At 45.0% G+C, this 25,356-nt stretch overlaps 1 protein-coding gene and 1 long non-coding RNA gene across 2 annotated transcripts in view; one reads left to right on the forward strand and one right to left on the reverse strand.

Annotated features, from left to right (window-relative positions):
- LOC129643752 (uncharacterized) overlaps positions 1-14,881 on the reverse strand; it is a 33,536-nt gene extending 18,655 nt beyond the window's left edge. The window contains exon 1 of the long non-coding RNA XR_008710483.1: positions 14,775-14,881. This is a non-coding gene — a long non-coding RNA (uncharacterized LOC129643752). The remainder of the gene's footprint in view (positions 1-14,774) is intronic.
- On the forward strand, positions 5,508-7,369 carry CRYGS (crystallin gamma S). Its single transcript, XM_055568805.1, has 3 exons — positions 5,508-5,976; positions 6,115-6,357; positions 6,770-7,369. Exons 1-3 carry the CDS (start codon positions 5,851-5,853, stop codon positions 7,040-7,042), a joined length of 642 nt encoding a protein of 213 aa, XP_055424780.1. The 5' UTR covers positions 5,508-5,850; the 3' UTR covers positions 7,043-7,369.
- Positions 14,882-25,356: the final 10,475 nt, after the last annotated feature.

Consider the following 25,356-nt stretch of genomic DNA (forward strand, 5'->3'; position numbering starts at 1 on the left):
TTCATATCAAGGCACATTTGTCATTTTCTGAACTAACCATAATATATCTGGGCGCATCCCATTTATAAAAATATTTGCTGGAGTCTTTATTAGTGGAAAGATGAGGAAGTAGAACTTTTAAGAAGAGTATATTTGACCAGGAAAATTAAAATGGAGAAGACTTGATTTGTTGTTTGAGTTTACCTGAGATGTAATCTTATTCATAAAATCGGAGGTATATTAAATGCCAAAAACTGTTCTCTACAAGGGCTCTAAGATGATAGAATGGCAGAGAAATGCCACCTAGCAGGCGGCAGGTCAGGCTTAGCTAAACCTTTGTGATGCAGGATTTCCACAGTAACTTTCTACTTCTTGGGCTACATTCTATAGCACCCTTTCTTGTGGACTAGAACTTTTGTATGTATGTGTGTGTGTTGAAAAAAATTTCAGACTTAAAGGACAGTTGCAGGAGTGTGAATTCCCACATGCCCTTTGTCTAGGTTGACCAATTGTTAACGTTTTGCTACATTCACTTTTGGAGAAGGAAATAGCAATCCACTCCAGTATTCTTGCCTTATGGACAGAGGAGTCCATGGGGTCACAAAGAATCGGACACGACCGAGTGACTAACACACACATATTCACTTTACCACCCTCTACGTAGTGTTACTATTCTATTTTTGCTCAACAGTTTAAGGATAGGTTCCCCACATCTGGGACCTTAACTCCTAAATACGTTAGTATGTATTTCCTAAAACCAGACATTCTTTTACATAATCATAGTACATATAATTAAATTCAGGAAGTTTTAACAATGGCACAATAGTAGTACCTAATATACAGTGTATATTACAATTTTTCTAGTCATGCCTAAAATGTCACTTGTGTTGACTTTTCCCCCCAAACACAATATATCATGCACTGCCATTAGTTGACATGTCAGTTTTATTGCTTTGGAACATGTCTTACTTCTGTTCAGAATTAGAGTGTGGTTTTTCAACTCATCTCCTACAAGCTCTGTTGAAGTAAAAAAAAAAAAAAGATATTGGGGGTTTCAAGGTGGCTGCTTGCTAAAAAACCAAATTGCCCAGGTAAGAGGATCTTCTTTGTTTTTAATTTTGAAAAATTTGGCTGGGTTTTGGTGTCTTGACTCAGCAGTCTATAATGCAGCAAGGCTTGGTAAGCATTAAGAGGGTACTGAAGCTTTCCTTTATTTCATAATCCCGATTGTTTTTCTAGAAACCATCAATAGCCTCTAAATGACTGACTCAATTTTTGGATCCTATTCTCATGACTAAGCAAATGTTTGATTTGAAACCAGCCCAGTATAAATGTCTCTGTGCCTGTAACTCTCTAGCCATTCCTGGATTTTCAGCACTGGGGAAACCAATCTATGCACCAAACATGTCTAAAGCTGGAACCAAAGTAAGTAAATGGTCACGCTGATTTCTAGCCTACCCAGTTTCTTTTCACATAATGATACATTGAAAGAAACATTTTTGCTTCTTTACCTGGAGGTGAGTGTGATAGTTAGAAGGCTGGGATGATTGAAGAAAAAATGAAGGAATTCTTATTATATTTTCAATTCCAGCAATTACCAAATAATTTATTAAGGGTTTTATCTTCATGTGTAGTGCTATGTTGAATACTGTACAGGTAGGTAATGTGTAAGTATCATCATGGTTTCTGCCTTCTAGCAACTGATCTTTGAATTTCCACAGGAATAAGATGCGCAGATAAGAGGATTATGTGGAGTAGAAAACTTTCAGTATTCAATTAAAATTTTGTCTTGTGAAATTTAGCCTCAACCATTAATATTCTAAGTAGCCAAAGTGGGTGGACCAATCAGGTGAATTAAATCCTACATCTCCCCTTCATTCAGCAGCTACTCTTATCCTGTTCCCTAAGTAAATTGCTGACTTAGATCAGGAAAATTGCCTCTAAAATATTTGATTCATAATTGTTGGACTGGAAATTGATTCTCTTTGTGAATGAGGGAATATATCTTCCTTCTCTTTTTAATTCTTCACTGACTATAGGTCTAAAGAAAGCCTCTGGTGCCTGGTTTTCCCCCCAGTGTTTTACTTTGAAAATGTTCAAACCCACTGAATCTTAATAAGAAATGGTGAAAGAATACTTGTCTGTCCTTTACTTAAATTTCCAATTGTTTACACTTTGCCATATCTAGTTTCTCTCTCTGTCTCTCTTTTTACTAAACGATTTGAAAAGAAATAGCAGACTTCATTATACTTTGCCTTAAGTGTTTAGGCATATCCTAAAAACAAGGGCATTCCCTGTATAAACATGATATCCTTAGCAAAACATAATACCTAATATTCAGACTATATTCACATTTTCTCCAAGTGCTCCCCGCAAAAATGCTTCATGGCTGGCTGATGTGGGATCCAGTCAAGGACCATGCATTTCATTTGGTTGTCAAGTTTCTTTAACATTTTTTAGCCTCTTTAATATAGAACAGTCCTCCCTATTTTTATTGTTGTTCTTTGATATATTGACATTTTTCAAACTCCAAACCAAGATGTCCTATAAAAAGTACTGAAATCTGAATCTTTCTAATTGTTTTCTCATGTTTAGATTTAGACTAGCGCCTTGGCATGAAAGCTACATCGGCAATGTCAGGCACTTCCCATTGTATTTTTTCAGGAGACACCTGTTAACTTGTTCCATAATTGGTTAGTGCCTGATTTTTTTTTTTTTCCCCCAATTTGGAAAATAGAACGAATAGTCATAGTTGCATCCAGAAGTTTTGGGGAGGAAAAATGAGACAATGTCTTTAGTGCTCTGAGATTTTTGAAAAATATGCCATGAAAATCCACTAAAGAGAATCTGAAGTCTTTAGAGGGCTATCCACATGCGTGGAAGGAAGGCTGTTATAGAGTAATATCCCACTTTCAGTGATTTCCAGCGTGGGAGTACTCTTATTCCTCGTAGCTGGTTTATTCACTTAGTCAAAACTTACTTGCTAGGTCAAAGGGGATAGTAATTTGTCTCTTACTCTTATTGCTTCTTCCTTTCTCACTATCTTGCTAGCAGTTTAATCAGAGGAGTTATGGACTGGGCAAAAGCAATTTTTCTGTTTGTTTTTGTTATCTGTAGAATACTCAAGACATTTTCCCCTCTTATGTATTGTATTAGCAGGCTGTTTGTTTGTGTTTTTTTTTTTTAATTGACAATTGGAGGGATTTTGTAATAATAGGAAAATCTGCACATTTCTTAGCCTTCTCAACATCTTTTTTTGTCCAACCTCTCAGCTGACTATAAAGTGGATTTCATGCTCCTTCTACAAACTGATACTGAGTAGAGGTGCACCATTCTCTGGGTCCTAAGATTCAGAAGGTCAACTAAAAGAACAGCTTGGCCCTGGAGCTCAGTAATGGTACTATGGCAATACTAGTGCTTTGTTTCAACCTTGGGGTGGTTGGCTGGTCTGCTGGGAAGGTGAACAGCAAGCAAGAAATTATACAGATTTCTACTGTTCATATACTGAAGTCAGCCAGGTAAGTGTGCAGAAGGTAGTAAGTATGAGAAACAAGGAAGAAAGATTAATTTCCCATGGCATATCCTTTGTAGAACATCTTACTTGGTGAATAGTTGGCCAAAAACCAAAGGTCAGTTGAATTAAGGAGTTTAGAATCTATCCATTCTTAGGTTACCTTGATTTTCCTAAAGATCTCACCACAGGTTTTGGGAAAATCCTGTCAGATTCAGGATCAGTCTTGCTCCATTTCTAAGAGTAAGTGGCATATGTTGAACAGAGCCAGCTGGGCAGGTAGAAAGACAACAGAGGGAGAAGAAGTAACCACTGACTAAAGGCCAGAAGTTTGCACTGCTGTCCACAACCAACTAGCTAGTGACCTTAGGCAAGTCATTTAACTTCTTTATCTGTCACCAATGTAGAAAAAGTTTATTGGCAGTCACGAGGCAGCTGTTAAAACTGCTTTACTGGCACTGTGCCATCAGACCCTCAGAACAACTCTGCAGTGGACAGTGTTTCCTAGATTTAACGAGTGGTGTTGCAATTTTGTTTTCTCATCTGTAAACTGGGATACCACGCATCTCTAAACCTGTCTTATGCTAAAATGGAAAAGGGAGCAGGAAGAGATGAATGTGGGAAGGGGCAAAAGGGGGTGGAGTATATGATTTAGGGGTGGGAAGGGTAAGGAAGCTTTTAGGAAACAAGAAAGAGAGAAACGGAAGGGGCGGGAGGGTACAGTTCACAGTGGAAGAAAAAACTATTAGTAGGTTCCCATCCAGAAAGACTCACCTGGGGTAGAAAAGAATGCGGTGTTAGGCCTAGCTGCAAGTCATTCTTGGTTTCTTCCTCTCCTTCACCCCCTGCATCTGACTAGTCACCAGATCCTCGTTTCTGTGACTGTCTCCTCAGTGTCATTCATGTCGCTATTGCCTTTGGTTGGTCCTCAGCAGCTCTCAACTCCACCATAGCAGTCAGCTATTTCTAGGCACAAGCTGCTACATTATTCTAGCATGGCTTCTGGGCCACTTCTGGCTTTATTTCCTAAGTCTTCACCACATGCTCAGTCTGCACCAGGCTTAGTGAAGTACTTGTCCCTACTCTATGGTGGGCCATGTTCTTTCACTGCTTTATTCCTTTAAACTAGCTGTCCTTTTCCCTCTGCCTCTAGAAAACCCCTCCTTATCCTTCAACCCTCACCCCAGAGATCCTCTCTTCAAAAGTCCTCTCCAGACTTAACTGGCTCTGCTGCGGTCGTCTAAAATGGCTGACCTGGTTTTTCCTCCTTCTAAACTGATAAAGCACGTTCGCCACCAGGTGGCAGCACAGCATCAGGGAATGACACCTGTGATTTCAGTTGGAATATAACCTGGCAATGATCATGGGTGTGGAATCATAGAATCAGAAGGGACAAACTCTGTGGTCCATTTGGTCTAGTGGTTTTCAGAAACTGCGTCATGAAGCCCTGGGACTTCCTGGGAACTCGACTGCCTAATTCAAAGAGAGAAGTTTTATTTTACAGCCAGGGCTTCAACACCAGTCCAATCCTTTTATTTGACCAATGAGAAGCTGCAGCCTGGAGCGATGGCTTGATTAAAATAGCAGGGCTGATTGTAGAGCTGCAGCTCTCCACCCAGGCATAGTATTTCCCTGTTTCCCAGGGCTGCATATTTCCCAGTGCCGTCACAGGCCTTGGAGGATTACCCTGAGGATTGTGGTGCAACTTGATAAGAGCTTGAAGCAAAGAACATTCTTGCCTTGTCGTTTTGTTACTTTGCAATGACTCTATTGGCAACAACATAATAGTACAGAACTTATATCTTCATATCTGTATATTCTATATTATCTAAAGTTCTTAAGCTAAAGTTTATGTTTTGTTTTTATATTTCTTATCATCTAAAATGAATTTCTGTATTTGGAACTCACTCATCTTCTTCCAGCCTTTGTTGAGGGTTTTGTCCAGTTCTGGGCATAGGAATCCATAGCTTAAATAAGGCTTGATCCTTGGCCTTGAAAGAAGTCTCGGTGGGAAAGACAGATAAAAAAGTGAAAAACGTATTACATAATGTGGTAAGTAGAGTGAGGAAGCAGAGAAGGCAATGGCACCCCACTCCAGTACTCTTGCCTGGAAAATCCTGTGGACGGAGGAGCCTGGTAGGCTGCAGTCCATGGGGTCGCTAAGAGTTGGCTACGACTGAGCGACTTCACTTTCACTTTTCACTTTCATGCATTGGAGAAGGAAATGGCAACCCACTCCAGTGTTCTTGCCTGGAGAATCCCAGGGACGGGGGAGCCTGGTGGGCTGCCGTCTATGGGGTGGCACAGAGTCGGACATGACTGAAGCAACTTAGCAGCAGCAGCAGAGTGAGGAAGAAGCCATGAACCTGAGTCTGAAAATGATGGCTTATAGTAGAGCACTCTTGTTTGGCTTCATCTTAAGCCCTCATAAAGTCCTCATTCCTATTGCTGACAACCAAAGTTGTCTGCCAGAAGGCAGATGTGAGGTACAGTAGAACTATATATTTCCTCAAAATGGAGAGAAAAGGAATTCTTAAAGTGGGAAATATGCCCTTAATTTTCATTTTTCTGTAAGCGCAGTCACCTCACCCCTCAGTCCTTTCTTTGTTTGCCCTGTACTCCAGATTACTTTCTTTGAAGACAAAAACTTTCAAGGCCGCCACTATGACAGCGATTGCGACTGTGCAGATTTCCACATGTACCTGAGCCGCTGCAACTCCATCAGAGTGGAAGGAGGCACCTGGGCTGTGTATGAAAGGCCCAATTTCGCTGGGTACATGTACATCCTACCCCGGGGCGAGTATCCCGAGTACCAGCACTGGATGGGCCTCAACGACCGCCTCAGCTCCTGCAGGGCTGTTCACCTGGTCAGTCTGGAGGTGGTGGACTCTCTCTCTCTCCTTCCCCTTGCACCCCTTTAGGCTTTTATGTAAAGGAGTTTTCTTAAGATGTTCCTACCTCTTAATGGGTGGTTGTCTCTTGTTGGCTGCTGAGACTTCAGTCAAGTGTTAGATCAGTTCATCATAAGACCACACGATTTATTTCCACTTTCTTTACCCCTTATATATTTTAAGGAATAAAGTTTTCCTTATTGAACGTCAGCTGTTTTAGTCAGTACACAGTTGGGATGGGAGTTCGGATCATCTCGCTTTCAAGATGGTGGGTCCTGAACTGCTCTCTTCTCTGAGTTCCTAGCCTGCTGTTCATTTCCGTAACAGTTGCTGTTCTTTTCCCCTTGTTTTCTGTTTTTTTGTTTTTGGTTTTTGTTTTTTTTTTCAGTCTAGTGGAGGCCAGTATAAGCTTCAGATCTTTGAGAAAGGGGATTTTAATGGTCAGATGTATGAGACCACGGAAGACTGCCCTTCCATCATGGAGCAGTTCCACATGCGGGAGGTCCACTCCTGTAAGGTGCTGGAGGGCGCCTGGATCTTCTATGAGCTGCCCAACTACCGTGGCAGGCAGTACCTGCTGGACAAGAAGGAGTACCGGAAGCCCGTCGACTGGGGTGCAGCTTCCCCAGCTGTCCAGTCTTTCCGCCGCATTGTGGAGTGATGATACAGATGCGGCCAAACGCTGGCTGGCCTTGTCATCCAAATAAGCATTATAAATAAAACAATTGGCATGCATTCCGCTGTTTACTGTGACGCCTCTCCTTAAACACCTTAAACAGGGACCAGTCAAGTAGTGCCCACCACAGCACGCAGTTACATAAAGCAGCTCCCCCTTCAGGTTACCCTTCTGTGTCTTTGTGCCAACCAAAATAGGATTGCATTGAAAGGATAGACAATCTTACTGCCACATGGTGGCCCTTGTTGCTTAAGGTCTATGTTAACTCACCAGGTACAGTCATCATAGCTGCCGTTTATTGCGTGCCTTCATTTTCCCATTTCTCTTCACAACAGCCCTATAAGTGAGGGGGTAGGGGGCAGTGTCCATTTGCATTCCACAAATAAATAAATTGAGGCCTAGAGAAGTTCAAAAGTTGCCCAAATTTACCATCTGGTGAATGGAGGAACCTGGATTTGGTATAGGACATTTATATTTCCAAAGCCCTTGTGCTTTTTATTTCTAACTTTCATTCAACACATTGGCTGGGGATCTCTGTGCATAATGTAAGACCACAAGAAACTGAAAAGCTAGGAAGGACAGGGCCTCCCAAAGTTCTGCTTGAGCCAAACAGGGCTGTTACTTGAAAATAATAGAACTCTGTGTGTGTGTGTGTGTGTGTGTGTGTGTGTGTGTGTGTGTGTGTGCACGCGTGTGTCTGTGTGTATGTGTGTGTGTGTGTGTGTCAGTCACTCAGTCGTGTCCAACTCTTTGCGACCCTATGGACAATAGCCCACCAGACTCCTCTTGTCCATGGCAAGAATACTGGAGTGGGTTGCTATTTCCTCCTCCAGGGGATATTCCTGACCCAGGAATCAAACCTGCATCTCTTATGTCTCCTGCATTAGCCGGCAGGTTCTTTACCACTGAGCCACTTGGGAAGCCCGGTGTGGTACTTTTCTCAAAAAGTATTCATTTTATTAACTTACCCTGCCTTTTGTAATTTTGTCTGTTTTGAGTGATGGGTTTTGATAAACCAGGGTAGAGGAATGGGAGGATGAGCACTGAGCTGCAGAGAGCTCTGGGCCTCCCGACCTGAAGCTAACTTTTCTGATCTCCAAAACCAGCTAGCTGAACCAAATGCTCGCCCAGGTTTGTCAAACGTCAACATTCTCTGGAGGCTGAGGACTAGCTGATGACTAAGGACCACTGACACTCATTTTTAGAGGTATACTTTCAGGAAGTGGTTCAGAGATACCGTTCCTCCTTTTCTGCCCAGGAAACTGGAGTGGTGGTAACAGTGAGTTAGGGCCAGTCTCTCCTCTCATATCAGCTGCTGCCACGTTCCATTCCATGGCAAGTCGGCCGCAGTCTGTTCAAAACAGCCAGAGAAGCAGCTCTGGCAGCAGGATAGGAAAACAAGTGTCAGGATGACTAACCATAGCCTCAGAGAAGAAGAAGATGGCTTTTGACAGATGAAACTGAATTATCATTTCTAGATGTTAGATGCCTTTTGGCTCATGCCCTAATCCAGAAAGCAATTGCAACCATTCTTCCCAGCTGTAGAGACATCAATCAACTTGCACTTAAAAGGAATTTTACTAGCAATTGATATTAGAGGTCAAGAACACTTTACGTTCTTATCAATCAATCTCAGTTCTGGTACAATATTTTGGCATTAGAGTGAGAAGTTAGTGTCTCCCTTCCCCCCCAACCCCCCACCCCCACCCACCCCGGTTCAAGCACACCCAGAAGAGCACTGATATTATTTAGAATTATTATCTCCCTCTACCTTTTATTATTTTGTTGCTCTGAAATGGGGGATTTCAAGAAAACTGGACAAAAGCACTCAGACTATTTCAGCTCTGCTTCCATCCTGAACATTCCTCAGTGACAATTCTTTTCCTCATGGAAGAGTCAGAAACGGATTCCAGTCCTTCCACTTGCACGTGTTAACTGTAAGTCACACAGTCTAATATGCATAACCTCAATTTCCTTATTTATAAGATATAACAGTTTGTGGGCATTAAAATGAGATAATATATGAAAAATACGTAGCATCCATTATTTATAGTAGCTGTATTCTATAGAGTGTGAACACTGAATAGCAAACACTGAACTACTTTTTCCTAAAGGAAATACAGGGTTGGGTTCCTGTGAGCCTCTGGTCACAACATTCTTGTCAATTAATCAATATATAACCTTTTAAAATATGTGTTTCTTGTAATATATATTATTGATTCATTATTTTCTCTGTAAGGCACATCACAGCTTTCTTATGCTTGGGAACACTGGACAGGACCTTAGCACTGCCTTTGGGGTGGTTCTGTACAGCAAAATCATGAACCGAGAAGGAAATAATGCAAAAACATAGAAACACTGCAAAAAGAACTCCTGTTTACAGTACGAGAACTGAAACAAGAAGGCAGAGCATTTATTCCACCTCAACTGGGAATGCACACACTGGGTGACAAATTTTTCGCTGCTGTGTTCATGTCTGAGAATGACCTCAAAAGCACCATGAGCCGTGATTTGGGAATTACACATGCACTGAAGTGAGTGGGCAAATTCACGAGTACAGAATCTGTGAATGACGAAGATTGAGTACCCTTCCCACCTTGGTGCTTGACCTGGTACCTTTCCCCAAGACATTAAGTGTTAGACCTCTGTTGTCAAGTTTCTCTGTTTTCTGGGTTTTGTTATTTTACTTGTTTAGCTTTTTCATAACTCTAATACCCCAGTTGTTTTCAGAAAAGCATCTCGGCATTTTGGCAGATGCTTCCTAGTTGGGAAGAAACATATCAGAATCATCCAACCCATCCTGTTGCCTTGAAAAAGAGCCACCTTCCACAGGAGTCTGGCTGTCCCTTCGTTCTCACGCCACCTCCCTCCTGGTTCTGAGTCCCACCAGTCCCCAGGGCCAGCAGGGTCGTCCAGAGAGCTCACACACACACACACACACATTCTGTTTTCTCACTTTCTCCTCAGTCTGTCTTGTTTGGGGTCTCTTAGGCAACAGAGAACAGTGAATCACCAAGATTTCTTTCCAGCCCTTTGCCTGACTAGCCCTTAGTATCCGGAGAGAAGGATCCCTCTATGCAGGGGAAGCCACTGTGTCCACGGGCACCTCCTCCCTCTGCCTCTTCACTCAAGCCTCAAACTTCAAAATCAGAGAACTGTGTGCCCGGAGGGGCTGGGGGCCTTGCATACATTATAACAAGGGAGAGGTAGGCTTTTTAACCCCAGTTTACAGACAAGGAACTCGGGCTCAGAGAGGATGAACAACTTGTCCAAGGTTACTGGTTCCCAAGTTCTGGTTCTTTACGCTGCACCATGCAACTTCTGCCTCTCAACCTTCACAACATAGAACCAGGGTACCTTTCCAGTCACAACATGAGCTATTTCTTTTTAAATAGCTTTATAGAGATATAATCCACACACCATACAATTCACCTGTTGAAAATGTACAACTCAGTGGTTTTCAGTGTATTTACAGTCATAAGCAACCATCTCCACAGTCAATTTTAGGGCATTTTTGTCACCTCAGAAAGAAACCTGCACTCTTTAGGGATCACTGCCCTTGCCCACCCCCACCCCCACCCCTCAGCCCTGGCAATCACCAATCTGCTGTCTCTATTTATGTATTTGCCTATTCTGGACATTTTACAAAAACGAACTCATATAATAAATGGTCTTTTGTGACTGACTTCTCTCCCTTAACCAAATGTTTTCAGAAGTCATTCATGTTGTATCATGCTTCATTCTTTTTATGACCAAATAATATTCCATTGTGTGGATATCCCACACTTTGTTGATCCATTCACCAGCTGATGAACATTTGAATCCTGTTACTATAAACGTTCCTGCACAAATTCATATGTGGACACATAGTTTCATTTTGCCTGAGTATACACCCAGAAGGGCAAATAGCTCAGGGAGCCTAAGCTATTTCTTCTTAAATGCTGGAAGCCTGTGGGGACTTGAAGCCATACAGACCTCAGTTCAAAACTCGCCTACTTTCTAGCTATAGGATTTCAGGCAAAAACAAATCTCTTAGTCTCTGTTTTCTTGTATGTAAAAGAGAGATAATTACACCACTTCCCAGGGCTTTTGCTGGCACTAGAAGTGATCATAAAAGGAAATTCTTAATTCAGTGAATGATCCAAAAGAGCAGGTACTCAGTAAGGGCAGTTATTCTAAACTCCTCCCAAATACGGAATCCCTGCAGGAGCAGACGTAAGAGGAGTGCTTGGTGCTGAAAAGCTTGGAGCCCGTGGGCTGGTGGTCTCTTCAGTCCCTCCCCACTTTAATGATCAGTGAGTCTCTAAGAGATGGTGTCTGGTGAACAGGTACAGAGGATGGAGGAAGAGGGGGGGGAGTGGTTTATGGCGGTGGGGGAGGATTACAGGAGAGCAGAGAACTCCTGCCCTTGAGGGGAGCAGCTACTTGCACAGCAAGGGGAAGGTGATCTCTCTCACTTCATTTCTTCCCGGCCTTGTGATGCCCCCTTGGTTTTCTCTTACCTCTGTAAACTATCTCATTTCCTTTCTCTTTGGTGAAATGGCTTCCTGTTTCCCCAGCACGCCAGTGGCCCTTTGTGAGTCAGCAGCCTCCGGGGCTCAGCAACCTGGTTGAATGGTTCTGGAATTGATGAGCTCCAAGGGAAAGCCTGCCAGCACTTTGTCCCCTCGGAGGGCACTGGGCAGAGATTTGTTCCCATTGTTCATGCCCCACCTCCCTGAACAGGCCACATTAGCCCGTGCGCTGACCCGTGGGCCTGGACAATGGGGGTCTGTCTGGGGTGCTGACCTCCGTGCTTCTCAGCACACACCGCGTGCTGCGCGGAGCTCATGGGGAACTTGATGACCCTGACTAGGCTAGTTCTGCAGGGTCCAGCACTCAGGACAGCAAGAGAAATCTTCAGACCATGTGTTCCGGTAACGGGCAGGGGGCTTCCTGCAGGTTGGTTATAAACTAGAAACAAAAGCATCTTAACCACTAACAAGCTTTGGAGGCCTCCTCTAAAAGCCAGGGGTCTTTGCCATGGAGAGGGAGCTGGCTGTGTCTCAGGCTCAGAGTCATATAGGTGCTATATAGGTGCTGTTCCAGAGTTGATAGGGCCCTTTCATATGCAACTCCACATGTACCCCTCATCACAGTTATGAGAAAAAAGACAGTATTTTATTTCCACTTTACATGTGAATACACGGAGTCACTGAAGGACTATGTGACTGGAGGGGTCGTTATAGACCTCTTGGGTCCCCATGGTCAGCAGCAGCCCTTTGGTATAACAGGTGCTCACGCCAAAAGTCTCTCCCATGATATGACAACTTTGTAAAGATCATCTTAAGAAGGACGCCTACTTTAAGAGTAGGTGGCTTCTGTGATTGAGTGAAATCGGGGTGAGCGCAGGGCTGCTGGGCTGGGGAGGGATGTGCGAGTGTCAGTGCGCATGCGTCAGAAAGACACATAGAGATGCTTTCTGTTCAGGCCTTGTTTTGTGTTATCTCCTTCCTGTCTGCCTTTCATTTTGCTGGTTTCTGATTGGGCCCTGCCACAACAGGACAGTCTGACAGATCTGTCAAGCAAAGTGGATTTGATGGGTTATCCTTCAGGCCTATTTATTCTTTTAAGCAAAGCCAGTTCATGAAAAGTTTCAAATGTACAAAACAAGTAAATTAGAGGGAGAATATTAACTTTAAAGTGGCTACTTACAGGGGTCTTTTAAAAGTTTACATTTAAAATTTCAGCAAAATGCAATGCTCATGGAAGGCTTACTATCAGAGAGTTGTGTGTTGAGTGAGAATCTATCACGTGGTACATGAAGCTGAGGTACCCAGACTTACCAAAGGAGATGCTCTGAGTCTGTGACGGTCTCTTCCTGTTCTCAGACCCTGAAAAGAGGACCCTTTCTCTGCCTTAGGGCCCACACTTTAGAGTATCCTGTGCTGTGTGTGCTAAGTCGCTTCAGCTGTGTCCGATCCTGTGTGACCCCATGGACTGTAGCCCACCAGGTTACTCTGTCCATGGAATTCTCCAGGCAAAAATTGTGGAGTGGGTTGCTATGCCCTTCTCCAAGGAATCTTCCTGACCCAGGGATCGAACTTGCGTCTCTTAGGTCTCCTGCATTAGCAGGAGGGTTCTTTACCACTAGCACCACCTGGGAAGCCCCAGAAGGATCCTACATATCACAAACTCCAAAATACAAACTGTTTTCTGCATTTCTGTCTAAATCTCTGTCTCTGTGTGTCTTTCTCTGGTTTGGTAACCAACTGGATAATGGTAATTACAGGAGAGGGTCACTTAGGCTGAAATTGATCCACTAGACCAGGGAAGAGGGAGAAAATCACAGTCTCTGTCCTGGGAAACCAGAGAAACGGGATCTGATTCATGTTTTTATTTACTTGTTTGGGAAGGGTAGCTTCATTAAGGTCTTCCCTGATGGCTCAGATGGTAAAGAATCTGCCTGCAATGTGGGAGATGCAGATTTGATCCCTGAGTCAGGAATACCCCCCTGGAGAAAGGAATGGTTACCCACTCCAGTGTTCTTGCCTGGAGAGATGGTTAGATAGCATCACTGATGCAAAGGACATGAATTTGAGCAAACTCTGGGAGATGGTGACAGACAGGGTAGCCTGGCACGCTGCAGTCCATGGAGTCACAGAAAGCACAGAGTCAGGCACGACTTAGAAACAACATGCTTCATTAAATTCACCCTTTTAAAGTATTTGCCTTGATGAGTTTTGATAAGTGTCTACAGTTGTGTAACCACCTGCACGATCAAGGTCTAGACCACTTTCATCACCCAGTTAAATTCCCTCCTGCCCCCTTGCAGCCAATCCTCTCCACCCTTCTTGCTCTGGAACCACTGGTCTGTCTTGTCTCCCCATAGCCCCCTTCTAGAATGTCACGAAGGTGGATCATGCAGCCTGGAGCCTTCTGTGCCTGGATTCTTCTCTTAACATGATGCTTTTGTGATATATCTGACATGTTGCATGTTAGTAGTCTATCTTTTTAAGTTACTGAGTGGTGTTCTACTGTATGGATATACCACATTTTGCTTTATCACTTACCAGCTGAAGGAAATTGGGTTGCTTCCAGAAGGCCTGCTTTGTTGACAGTCACTTCCTATCACACAAAGAAGGCATTTAGCCAAAGCAGTTTCTATAAGATAACTCTTTCTCTTCTCTGTACTCGGGTGATGTGGTTTAGGGAGGTACTTAGAATTGCCTGGAATTCCTGGTTTGGCAAAATGACAGTCAGACTCAGAGAGAGGAACCTGCTTACCTCAGGTCCCTGGGGACCTTGATTAGGTCTGTCCCTATTGGTTCTGAGGGTCTAGTCACCAACTGATAGTCCTGGGCCCAGGTCCAGCTAATGCCCTATCCTGGCTCACAGGTTCACAGGTGGCGAGGCTGACCCAGGGGAGAGCTTACCACTTTTAGTCTCTGGGAGGCAAGGGTGGTGCTGGGGAATAGGCTGCGAGGCCCCAGGCCCATTGAGGGAGTAGCTTTGTTCACTGTCTCCATGTTTAGCCATCTGGGTGTACGGGCCTCTGTTTTCACTCTTGCTCTAGGCCTGCTCCTGCTGGTAGCTGGGGAGGCCAGCCTGGGGCCTCCTCATCAGCGAATGTTGCCTCTGCACTGGTGGCCCTCTAGTGGCACAGAGGACACAATTCTGTGTCTAAAAGCACCTGCTCTGCCTCCAGAGAATAGCTCCTGTGCCGGGAGGATCTTACCTCATTGTTCCATCTGGTCCCCCGACTGACGGCAGCTGTCCAGCCAGGAGAAAACAACCCGTGCTTGGCAGTCCTCCCCGGCGTCCTAATCAGCTGCCTCGCTCACCCCCCACAGCAGCTGTTTCCTCCTCACCACCCTCCAGGCTCCCCACACACCCGGTCTCTCCAGATACCTCCACCTCCTACTCAGTGGGAACAAGAAAGACCACAGGGCCAGGCTTACTCAGCCCCCTCCCCGCTTCCCACAGGATTCTTCCTGTCTCCACGACATCAGGGGTCCCTGACATTTTGTTCTGGTCAGGGGTGGATTCACCTTCCTCTCTCTCCATATAAAGACTCCCGTATCTATGTCTCCTGAGCCACAGGCTCCAGCTCTCATCTTGTCCTTGTCTCCTCCCATTTCTGCTCAATCACAAAATCCTAACTTCCGTGGATTCCTCCAAGGCTCCCCTTCTGACCCTCCGCCCCGCCCCCCGCACCGCCCCCCCAACACACACTTGTGCCTCTGCTCATCCTCCCCTCTCCCCACCCCAGGCCTCCAGGCTTCTCTCACTCCTCGCCCATCCATCAGCCTTCCTGTGTTCAGAGTGTTCTTTCAAAACCACAGTTGTGATTGTGTCACTTCCTCGATTTAAACCCTTCTAGTGAATTTCTCAGGTTTGGAGTGTTCTGAACAAAATCAATGCAAAGAAATAGAGGAAAACAACAGAATGGGAAAGCCTAGAGATCTCTTCAAGAAAATTAGAGATACCAAGGGAACATTTCATGCAAAGATGGGCTCGATAAAGGACAGAAATGGTATGGACCTAACAGAAGCAGAAGATATTAAGAAGAGGTGGCAAGAATACACAGAAAAACTGTACAAAAAAAATCTTCACAACCAAGATAATCACAATGGTGTGATCACTCACCTAGAGCCAGACATTCTGGAATGTGAAGTCAAGTGGGCCTTAGAAAGCATCACTACGAACAAAGCTAGTGGAGGTGATGGAATTCCAGTTGAGCTCTTTCAAATCCTGAAAGATGATGCTGAAATATAATGCTGATAATCCTGAAAGATAATGTGAAAGAGCTGCACGCAATATGCCAGCAAATCTGGAAAACTCAGCAGTGGCCACAGGACTCAAAAAGGTCAGATTTCATTCCAATCCCAAAGAAAGGCAATGCTAAAGAATGCTCAAACTAACACACAATTGCACACTCATCTCACACACTAGTAAAGTAATACTCAAAATTCTCCAACCCAAGCTTCAGCAGTATGTGAACCGTGAACTTCCTGATGTTCAAGCTGGTTTTTGAAAAGGCAGAGGAACAAGAGATCAAATTGCCAACATCTGCTGGATCATCGAAAAAGCAAGAGAGTTCCAGAAAAACATCTATTTCTGCTTTATTGACTATGCCAAAGCCTTTGACTGTGTGGATCACAATAAACTGTGGAAAAATTTGAAAGAGATGGGAATACCAGACCACCTGATCTGCCTCTTGAGAAATCTGTATGCAGGTCAGGAAGCAACAGTTAGAACTGGACATGGAACAACAGACTGGTTCCAAATAGGAAAAGGAGTACGTCAAGGCTGTGTATTGTCACCCTGCTTATTTAACTTATACTCAGAGTACATCATGAGAAATGCTGAGCTGGAAGAAGCACAAGCTGGAATCAAGATTGCCGGGAGAAATATCAATAACCTCAGATATGCAGATGACACCACCCTTATGGCAGAAAGTGAAGAGGAACTCAAAAGCCTCTTGATGAAAGTGAAAGAGGAGAGTGAAAAAGTTGGCTTAAAGCTCAACATTCAGAAAACTATAATCATGGCATGGATGGAAATAGGTGGGGAAATGGAAATAGATGGGGAAACAGTGTCAGACTTTGTTTTTTTGGGCTCCAAAATCACTGCAGGTGGTGACTGCAGCCATGAAATTAAAAGACGCTTACTCCTTGGAAGGAAAGTTATGACCAACCTTAGATAGCTTATTCAAAAGCAGAGACATTACTTTGCCAACAAAGGTCCATCTAGTCAAGGCTATGGTTTTTCCAGTGGTCGTGTATGGATGTGAGAGTTGGACTGTGAAGAAAGCTGAGTGCCGAAGAATTGATGCTTTTGAACTGTGGTGTTGGAGAAGACTCTTGAGAGTCCCTTGGACTGCAAGGAGATCCAACCAGTCCATTCTGAAGGAGATCGGTCCTGGATGTTCTTTGGAAGGAATGATGCTAAAACTGAAACTCCAGTACTTTGGCCACCTCATGTGAAGAGTTGACTCATTGGAAAAGACTCTGATGCTGGGAGGGATTGGGGGCAGGAGGAGAAGGGGACGACAGAGGATGAGATGGCTGGATGGCATCACTGACTCGATGGACGTGAGTCTGAGTGAACTCCGGGAGTTGGTGATGGACAGGGAGGCCTGGCGTGCTGCGATTCATGGGGTCGCAAAGAGTCAGACACGACTGAGCAACTGAACTGAACTGAACTGAACCAAATCCAGACTTCCCAGGCCATGCCCCACATCCCCCATGAGGCAGCACCCTGTGCCACTGGCCTGGGGTGCTGTTGTGCAGTGACTGTGCAGGGCCATCCAGCCATGTGGAGAAAGGGGCTTGGGGAAACCGCAGGCCCACAGAGGGGCTCACAGGCCTCATCTCTTTCTACTGTCCCAGGCTCCCTCACCCCCACCTCCAACCCACAGCACTCACGGTGAATCGATGAATCACTGATAATCCTTCAAAGGCAGCCTGCTGTTTCCTGCCAGGAATCACCCTCCCTACCTTACCTGGGAAAGTTATCCTTGCTATCAGCACAGATGTTTCCTGGGGTAGGGGTAGGGGTATGGGAATGAGCTGGGGGAGGGCGGGGAGGGTCTCCTCTGCTGACATCACCTCTTTCCATTTGGTTACATGCTCTCATCTGAGCTCCTGCCACTCTCCACCCTCACCACTACCCCAGTCCTCGGTATCCTCAGTCACAGTTGTCTCTCCACATTTCTCTCCTCCTTAGACCATGAACTCCTTGAGGTCGGAGCCTGTACTCGTCCATATATCACCAGGGTAGATGTCTGTTGTTACATGGACATTTACTGTGCACCTACTATGTGTCAGGTGTTTTGTGTACATTGCCTGTACTGCTGGGCTAGGAAGAAAGATTTCTCCTGAAGACCTAAACTTAGGCATAATTTACCAAGCATAACAGCAGAGATGTTCAAAGCCATCTTTGGACAACAGAAAGACTCCTCACCCTCTGAGTTTTATTGTATCCTAATGGAAATAATTGCAGGTGTGTATGCTAAGTTGCTTTACTTAGCATGTCCTACTCTTTGCAACCCTAAGGGCTGTAGCCCATCAGGCTCCTCTGTCCATGGGATTCTCCAGGCAAGGATACTGGAGTGGGTTGCCATGCTCTCCTCCAGGGTGTTTTCCCAACCCAGGGATCCAACCCGCATTTCTTACGTCTCCTGCATTGGCAGGCGGGCTCTTTACCACAAGAGTCACCTGGGAAGCCCCTTCATGAGCAGGGATGAGTTAATAAACAGGAGGGGTTTGGTGAGTCATGGAATCCAAGAAAAGTCGAGTCTCAGGGACAATGTTGGGCGAGTAGGTGAGAATGTCCTAGTGCTGAGTTTGGAAGAGGAAGCCTGGGGGTACCTTCCCAAGGACAGGAGGTGGAGGCGGGCTTTCGATGGCTGGATTCTCTAGCTGACAGCTGTTAGACAAGAGGCCTGCAGCTATCCTCGTCTGAGTCCATGTTTTTCAAACTCGACTCTGATTCTGACCTGGCTTCTGACTAATGTGACTGTTGGTTGGGAATAAGGGCTAAGAGTTCTGTGTCCTCCAGTTGTTATTACTCATAAATTACTGTCCCATCTTTATTGCACTGATACAAGTTGATTTCCAGACTTAACAATGCTGAAGGCCAAATCTTGCACCAGGACAACCTTACCAAAGTGATGAAAGGTATTCTGTGAAAAAAACCTTAGGACACAGCAGCATTCCCAGGAGGTGACATGTCAGTGGAGCTATGTAGCTATGAATGAGAACATTTTGAATTTAGACATATGGCCAAGTATAATGGCTAACTGTAGGCTCTAGGGATAGATGACACAGATTCAAATTCTGGTAAATTATTTACTCTTTCTGTGCCTCAATTTCCTCATCTAGTAAATGAGAATAGTAAAACTGCCTACCTAGCTGTCATCGTTTTCTCTACATCTTAGGCCTGTTCCACCATTGCTTTTCTCTACATTTTAAGCCTGTTCCATCACTGCAGTGATTCTCAGCCAGAAATGCTAAATGAGAAGTTACGGATGAGCAAGCTAAACCTCAGAGGGTTGAAGTAACTGCTCCAGACTCACAGAGCCACAAGCGATGGAACCCAGATTCAAACCCAGGCTGCCCGTTCCCTTTCTGTCCTACCCACTTCCTTACCAGGCAAGACAGCATCGCTTCCAGTTTTGAGCCACAGATAGGGGCCCCGGGCCGCTACTTGCACTGGTTCCACCTGCTGCTTTAACTGAGCACTGACCTGCCACTGCTGCTGGCAATACCCTCCAGCAAAGGGAAGCCTCAGGCAGACAGGCAGAGGTGCGTTTTCCAGAAGTTTTTATCCGCTCAGTGGAGCTGTGGGCTGGCTTCTTTCAGGTGGACAGGATTTTTTTTCCTGCCCTTATATAAACACTGGCATAGACTTCCCTGTTTCTAACTGGGGGGAAAAAAAAGGTTGATATTTTAATAAACTTAAATATGATAAAAAATTATCTAAAGCGATGATAGCATGTGATTCAAAGCCCCCAGGGTGCTGTTAGCAATTTGGCATTTCCAATTCTGATGGGAATACTAATGGCAGTCTAGAAGCAGTGTCGTTATGATTAAGACATTGCAACTGTAGAAACTTAGAAGTGTGAACTGCAGCGTAGGAACAAATGCCAACATCCCACCAGAGCCAGCTGTGTATGTCAGTTTTGGTTGGCTCCCTCTTCGCAACTCAAGTTCTGGTTTCTTCACAAGGAACACCAAGAGGTTTCCTGGGATCAAAGACTATCTGAGCTGCTGAGGATGCTAGAGCATCTAGTCCATCGCCCTGCCTGGCAGAGGAGGAAACTGTGGGCCAGAGATGATGCATGCCTTGCCCAAGGTCACCAAGTTCAACAGGGCACAGCTGGGAGTAGGATCCAGGTCTTTTTCCCCAGACCAGCACTCTCTGTCTTATACCACACCACCTCTGTATTCCCCTCTGTAAGCTTTGTTTTTTCGCTCTGTAACATGGTGTTCTAGTCAGTTGGGGCTGCTGTAACAAATAACCATAGACTGGATGGCCTAAGTAGCAGACATTTATTTCTCACAGTTCTGGAAGCTGGGAAGTTCAAGGTTGAGGCATGGGCAGATTTGGTGTCTGGTGAGAGCTTACTTCCTGGGATGCAGATGGCCGTCTTGTGTCCTCATAGGCAGAGAGCAGAGAGGAAGTCTGCAATTCTGTTCCTGAGGGCTCTACCCTCACAACCTAATTTTGTGTTTTATAGTTTGTCCTGACAGATCATTTTAATAATATCTTAAGCCTTGACTCAATTGAAATCTAAGTAATTTGTATAAGCCACAGGTAATTAAACATTTCTAGGTTGGGATTCCCAGGTGGTGCTAGTGGTAAAGAACTCACCTGCCAGTGCAGGAGACATAAGAGATACAGATTGAATCCATGGGTCGGGAAGATTCCCTGGAGGAGGGCATGGCAACCTACTCCAGTATTCTTGCTGGGATAATCCCATGCACAGAGGAGCCTGGCAGGCTATGGTCCAAGGGTCACAAACTGAGACGCAAATGAAGTGACTTAGCTTGCAGATTTTAACAAGACTTTGTGTAATTCTTGGAAAAAGAACCTGGTGTCTTTGGAGACACAGGGAAGAGAAACTTTCTTTTTTTCAGTTATATATATAATGGTTATATATATATATATATATGATGGTCATTCTGACCAATGTGAAATGATAACTGATTGTGGTTTTGATTTGCATTTCTCTAATGATTAGTGACTTGGAGCTTCTGTATGTCTTCTTTGGAGAAATGTCTACTTAGGTCTTCTGTCCATTTTTTGATTGGGTTTTTTTTTTATATTGAACCCTCACAACCTAAATATACCCCGAAGGCCGTACCTTCAAACACCACCGCACTGGGACTAGGCTTCAGTATATGAATTTACAGGGGACACACAGACGTTCAGTCCAAAGCAAGTGGAAATTTAAAATAATTCTTGGGTTGTTGTGAGAATTAAATGGGATAGTTTCTGAGAGTTGCTCTGTAAATTGCAGGTACTATACAGGTGTGGGGAGGCAGTGGCGAGGAGCACACATGTGTTTTAGAGACTGGCCTGATTAGAACCCTTGCTTCCCACTTGCTTCTCCAAACCCCAATTTCTATAAAATGGGGTGATCCCATCTTCTGCATAAAGCTGTTATTTAATTTTTATAATTGACTTTTTTTTTTTACCTTCAAAGATGCATGTTTGTTCCCCTTTTTAATATGTTTTCATTGAATTTTTTTTTCAGGTTAAAACTTGTGAAGTATCTGAGAGACATTTTCTGTAGGCCAATGTTTTTCTTATTATTATTATTGTGTCAAAAGTCAATTGATATGAAACATATTATTTTAACCATGTTTAATTGCACAGTTCAGTGGCACTAAGGATATTCACATTGTTGTACAACTCTCACCTTCATCCATCTCTTGAATTTTTCACCTTTCTAAGCTGAAATAAGATTTAAATGAGATGGTTTATGTAAATGTATACTTCTCTGTCAAAATATTAACTACTAAATTCTCCATCAAAGATAAAGGATATTAATTCTGTCTTTCATATGCTGTCCACCTTTCTGAGGGAGCCCTGAAATCAAACTTTTGGGAATATTCTTCTAGAAATAGAAGAAATGTTGATGTAATAGGAACTGGCCCAAATTAAACACAGAAAGCTTTTCCTTATCCAAGAGTGCCTACTGTTTCCAAAGGTGTCAGTAAGACCAGCTTAGCGGAGAACAGGCAGCCATGACTTCCCATGAGGTTGACAAGATGTCAAGGGCTGGCTGTCAAAACGAAGGGCTGTTGCTTCAGTGTTCAAAGGACTTGGTTGTGCTATTTATGGGAGCCTAATTTGCTTATGTAAGAGAACACTCAAGGCTGCCATCTTTATAGCCAGTGCAGATCAGCCCCACAGGGCTGCTGTGGGGAGAGAGCGGACTGCTAATCCCCCAGATAGGTTTTTTCCTCTGCTGTCATAGAGGATGGTAAGAGATGTTCATCCAGATTTCACATTTTTTCCAGTCTGCTTTTAGCTCCACAGTGTCCTGCCTTCCTGGTCTTACCCCTTTAAGTTTACTGTTTAAGGTAGTCCACATGGGTAAAAGCTGTACACAGTACAGAGCAGTGTTCTGTCTCCTTCACAGCCCTCCTCTATCCTGACACCCCTGCTCTCCCCACCAACGGGCAACCACCCCCTCCATGCTCTCATCTCTCCCCTCAGGGATATTCCTTTCATTTTGTCCTAGTTGCTCAATTAAGATATACTCATCAAGAGCCTGTTCTAGGTATTGGGGATAGAGCAGTGACTAAGAAGAAGTCAAAAATTCCTGTCCTTACAGAGCTTACGTACAGATGGTACTTCTGACCTTTGTATGTGTAGCGGGGCTTATGCATGCTCAGATGTGTCCAATTCTTTGCAACTCCATGGACTGCAGCCGAACAAGCTCCTCTGTCCATGGAATTTTCCAGGCAAGAATACTGGAGTGGGTTGCCATTTCCTACTCGAGGGGATCTTCCTGACCCAGGGATCAAACCCATGTCTCTGACATCTCCTGCATTGGCAGGCAGATTCTTTACCATTAGCTCCACCTGGGAAGCCCCTTGTATGTGCATTCTTTGCTTCTGTAACCACGTCTACCCCAGCTTCAGTACATCAATCATTATTTTACACACTTTCCTGTACATTGCTTTTTCCTCTTAATCCTGATGCTGCTGCTGCTGCAGCTAAGTCGCTTCAGTCGTGTCCGACTCTGTGCGACCCCATAGACGGCAGCCCACCAGGCCCTGCCGTCCCTGGGATTCTCCAGGCAAGAATACTGGAGTGGGTTGCCATTTCCTCCTCCAATGCATAAAAGTGAAAAGTGAAAGTAAAGTCACTCAGTCGTGTCCGACTCTTAGCGACCCCATGGACTGCAGCCTACCAGGCTCCTCCATCCATGGGATTTTCCAGGCAAGAGTAATAAAGGATATGTTTAAACCTAACCCAGAGGTCTTTTTGTTTTGGTCACCTGCACCCCAGACATCAGTCTCAGCCACAAGGAAGGTAAAGTCCACAAATGACTCCTGGCCAGACAGGTAGGAAGGAAGGGGGGTACAGTCTTCTGGGGGAAAACCTTGGTAACCAGGTCCAGACTACTGCAGGAGGATTACTATTGAGTTTTTTATGTTCTCAGGATCAGAAATCCAACTTAGATTGGCCTGAACAAGGTGGTAAGGCCGCAGGGGCAGCTCCCAGGGTAGGAAGAGGACAGAATTACCAGCTCCAGGGTCCAAGGTTACGTCCAGCTCTCCATCAGTCCCTCTTCTCTGCATTTGTCTGGTTCAGTGGGCATGTTGGCCTTCATCTGTCCTCAGGAAGCAGACCCTTTGCATTTTAGGGGGGAACAAGAGTACAAGGTCAGGCAAGGACACATATTGGCCAGAACAGGGGCATGTGCTCACCTTTTTGTCCAGGGATATGGTATCTATTTCCAGGAGAAGGGGCATGGGAATGTGCTCAAAACAGAACAGTTACTAAGCCCTGTTTAATGGGCTTCTGGCAGTCACCCTTCTGGGCAGCATCTTTGCCAGTCCAATGTTTCTTGGACCAAATGGCATGCCTAAGACTTAAGTTAGAATGGAAATTTCCAGAGCTATTTTAGAGAGTTTTATACAACATGCATTTTGGTGCACTGACAAATTATTCCCTCACTGATTCACTCTTTCACCCAACATTAATAAGCATGTGCCTTATGCCAGGCAGTGTTCCGGGCATCTGAAGATACCTGGATGAATGCAAGATACCTGGTCCCTGGTCTGATAAGAGACTCAGTCCCTGCCCTGAGACCCTGGGGAAAAGAAATGGGCAGAGGGCTGCTGAGATGTTTAACCCACACAAGTTGTGTACAGCAGGTTGTATACAGATGCCTTGGGAAGGGGGTGGGGTCAACTTACCCTGCCCGTGGGGAGCCTTCAGAGAAGAGAGGCACAGACATGCAGAACATTCGTGACGTGGGGTGGGGGGCTTGAGATATATATTAGAACTCTTTGGGGGGCAATAAATAGAAAGCAAATTAAGCTAACTCCAGTTTGAAAAAAAAAAAAGGCATCATACGATTATAGCAACATTCTGGAAAACCTGGAATGAAGACCTGGAGGACCAAAGGCAAGCCAGGCAGGAGCATGTGTTCTGTGTCTTTTGTCTTTAGTTCTCTCTGTCTCTCTCTGACTCTAGCTCTTGCCAACCACCTCTCCCCCACAGATCAGCTTTCCCGATTCACATGTGGGAGCATGGCAGGTGGAAGGGTTTGAAGGCTGAGTGGGAGAATGGAACAGGGAGATGGACAGCCTAGCATTCCACACAGGGCCTGGAACCTCATGGCAGCCGGGCTGGACTCACAAGCCTTCCCAGGAAGTGAGTGAGGTCAGCCACTGCCAAGCGAGGGCCAGTTATTCCAAAGGAGCAAGAAGGGAAAACTGCCCGACCTCTGAGAGGGGGGATTCTCGCCTGAGGGGCCGTCTGGTGGAAGAAATGTCCAGAGAGCTGAGAAGAAAAGGATGACCTTCCACCAGAGGGATAAAAAGGAGCAGAAGTCCTGTATCCCTCTCTAGGGCACCTACTAGTCACAAACCAGTGAGTCTTGCTCAGAGTGAAGTGTGACAGAAAAGAAAAAGGAAGTCCTTTCAGTATGAGTTTTATACCCATACAGCCTTGTTCTTCCAGAAGCCCCAGGCTGTGGGCACGGAAGTCAAAGGTTAATGGGAAGGGTTTCCTAAGTGGTCCCCCAGAGCTGCCGTGTGGGAGCTCACTCACCACCAGCTCCCAAGTGGCTGCAAACTGTGTGCACAACAGTGCTTCAGTTCAGTTCAGTTCAGTTCAGTTGCTCAGTCGTGTCCGACTCTTTGCGACCCCATGAACCACAGCACACCAGGCCTCCCTGTCCATCACCATCTCCTGGAGTTCACTCAAACTCATGTCCATCGAGTCGGTGATGCCATCCAGCCATCTCATCCTCTGTCGTCCCCTTCTCCTCCTGCCCCCAATCCCTCCCAGCATCAGAGTCTTTTCCAATGAGTCAACTCTTCTCATGAGGTGGCCGAAGTACTGTAGTTTCAGCTTTAGCATCATTCCTTCCAAAGAAATCCCAGAGCTGATCTTCAGAATGGACTGGTTGGATCTCCTTGCAGTCCAAGGGACTCTCAAGAGTCTTCTCCAACACCACAGTTCAAAAGCATCAATTCTTCAGCGCTCACCTTTCTTCACAGTCCAACTCTCGTATCCATACATGACCACTGGAAAAACCATAGCCTTGACTAGACAGACCTTTG

This window comes from Bubalus kerabau, chromosome 2 (genome assembly GCF_029407905.1).
Source record: "Bubalus kerabau isolate K-KA32 ecotype Philippines breed swamp buffalo chromosome 2, PCC_UOA_SB_1v2, whole genome shotgun sequence".
NCBI classification, from domain to species: Eukaryota; Metazoa; Chordata; class Mammalia; order Artiodactyla; family Bovidae; genus Bubalus; species Bubalus kerabau.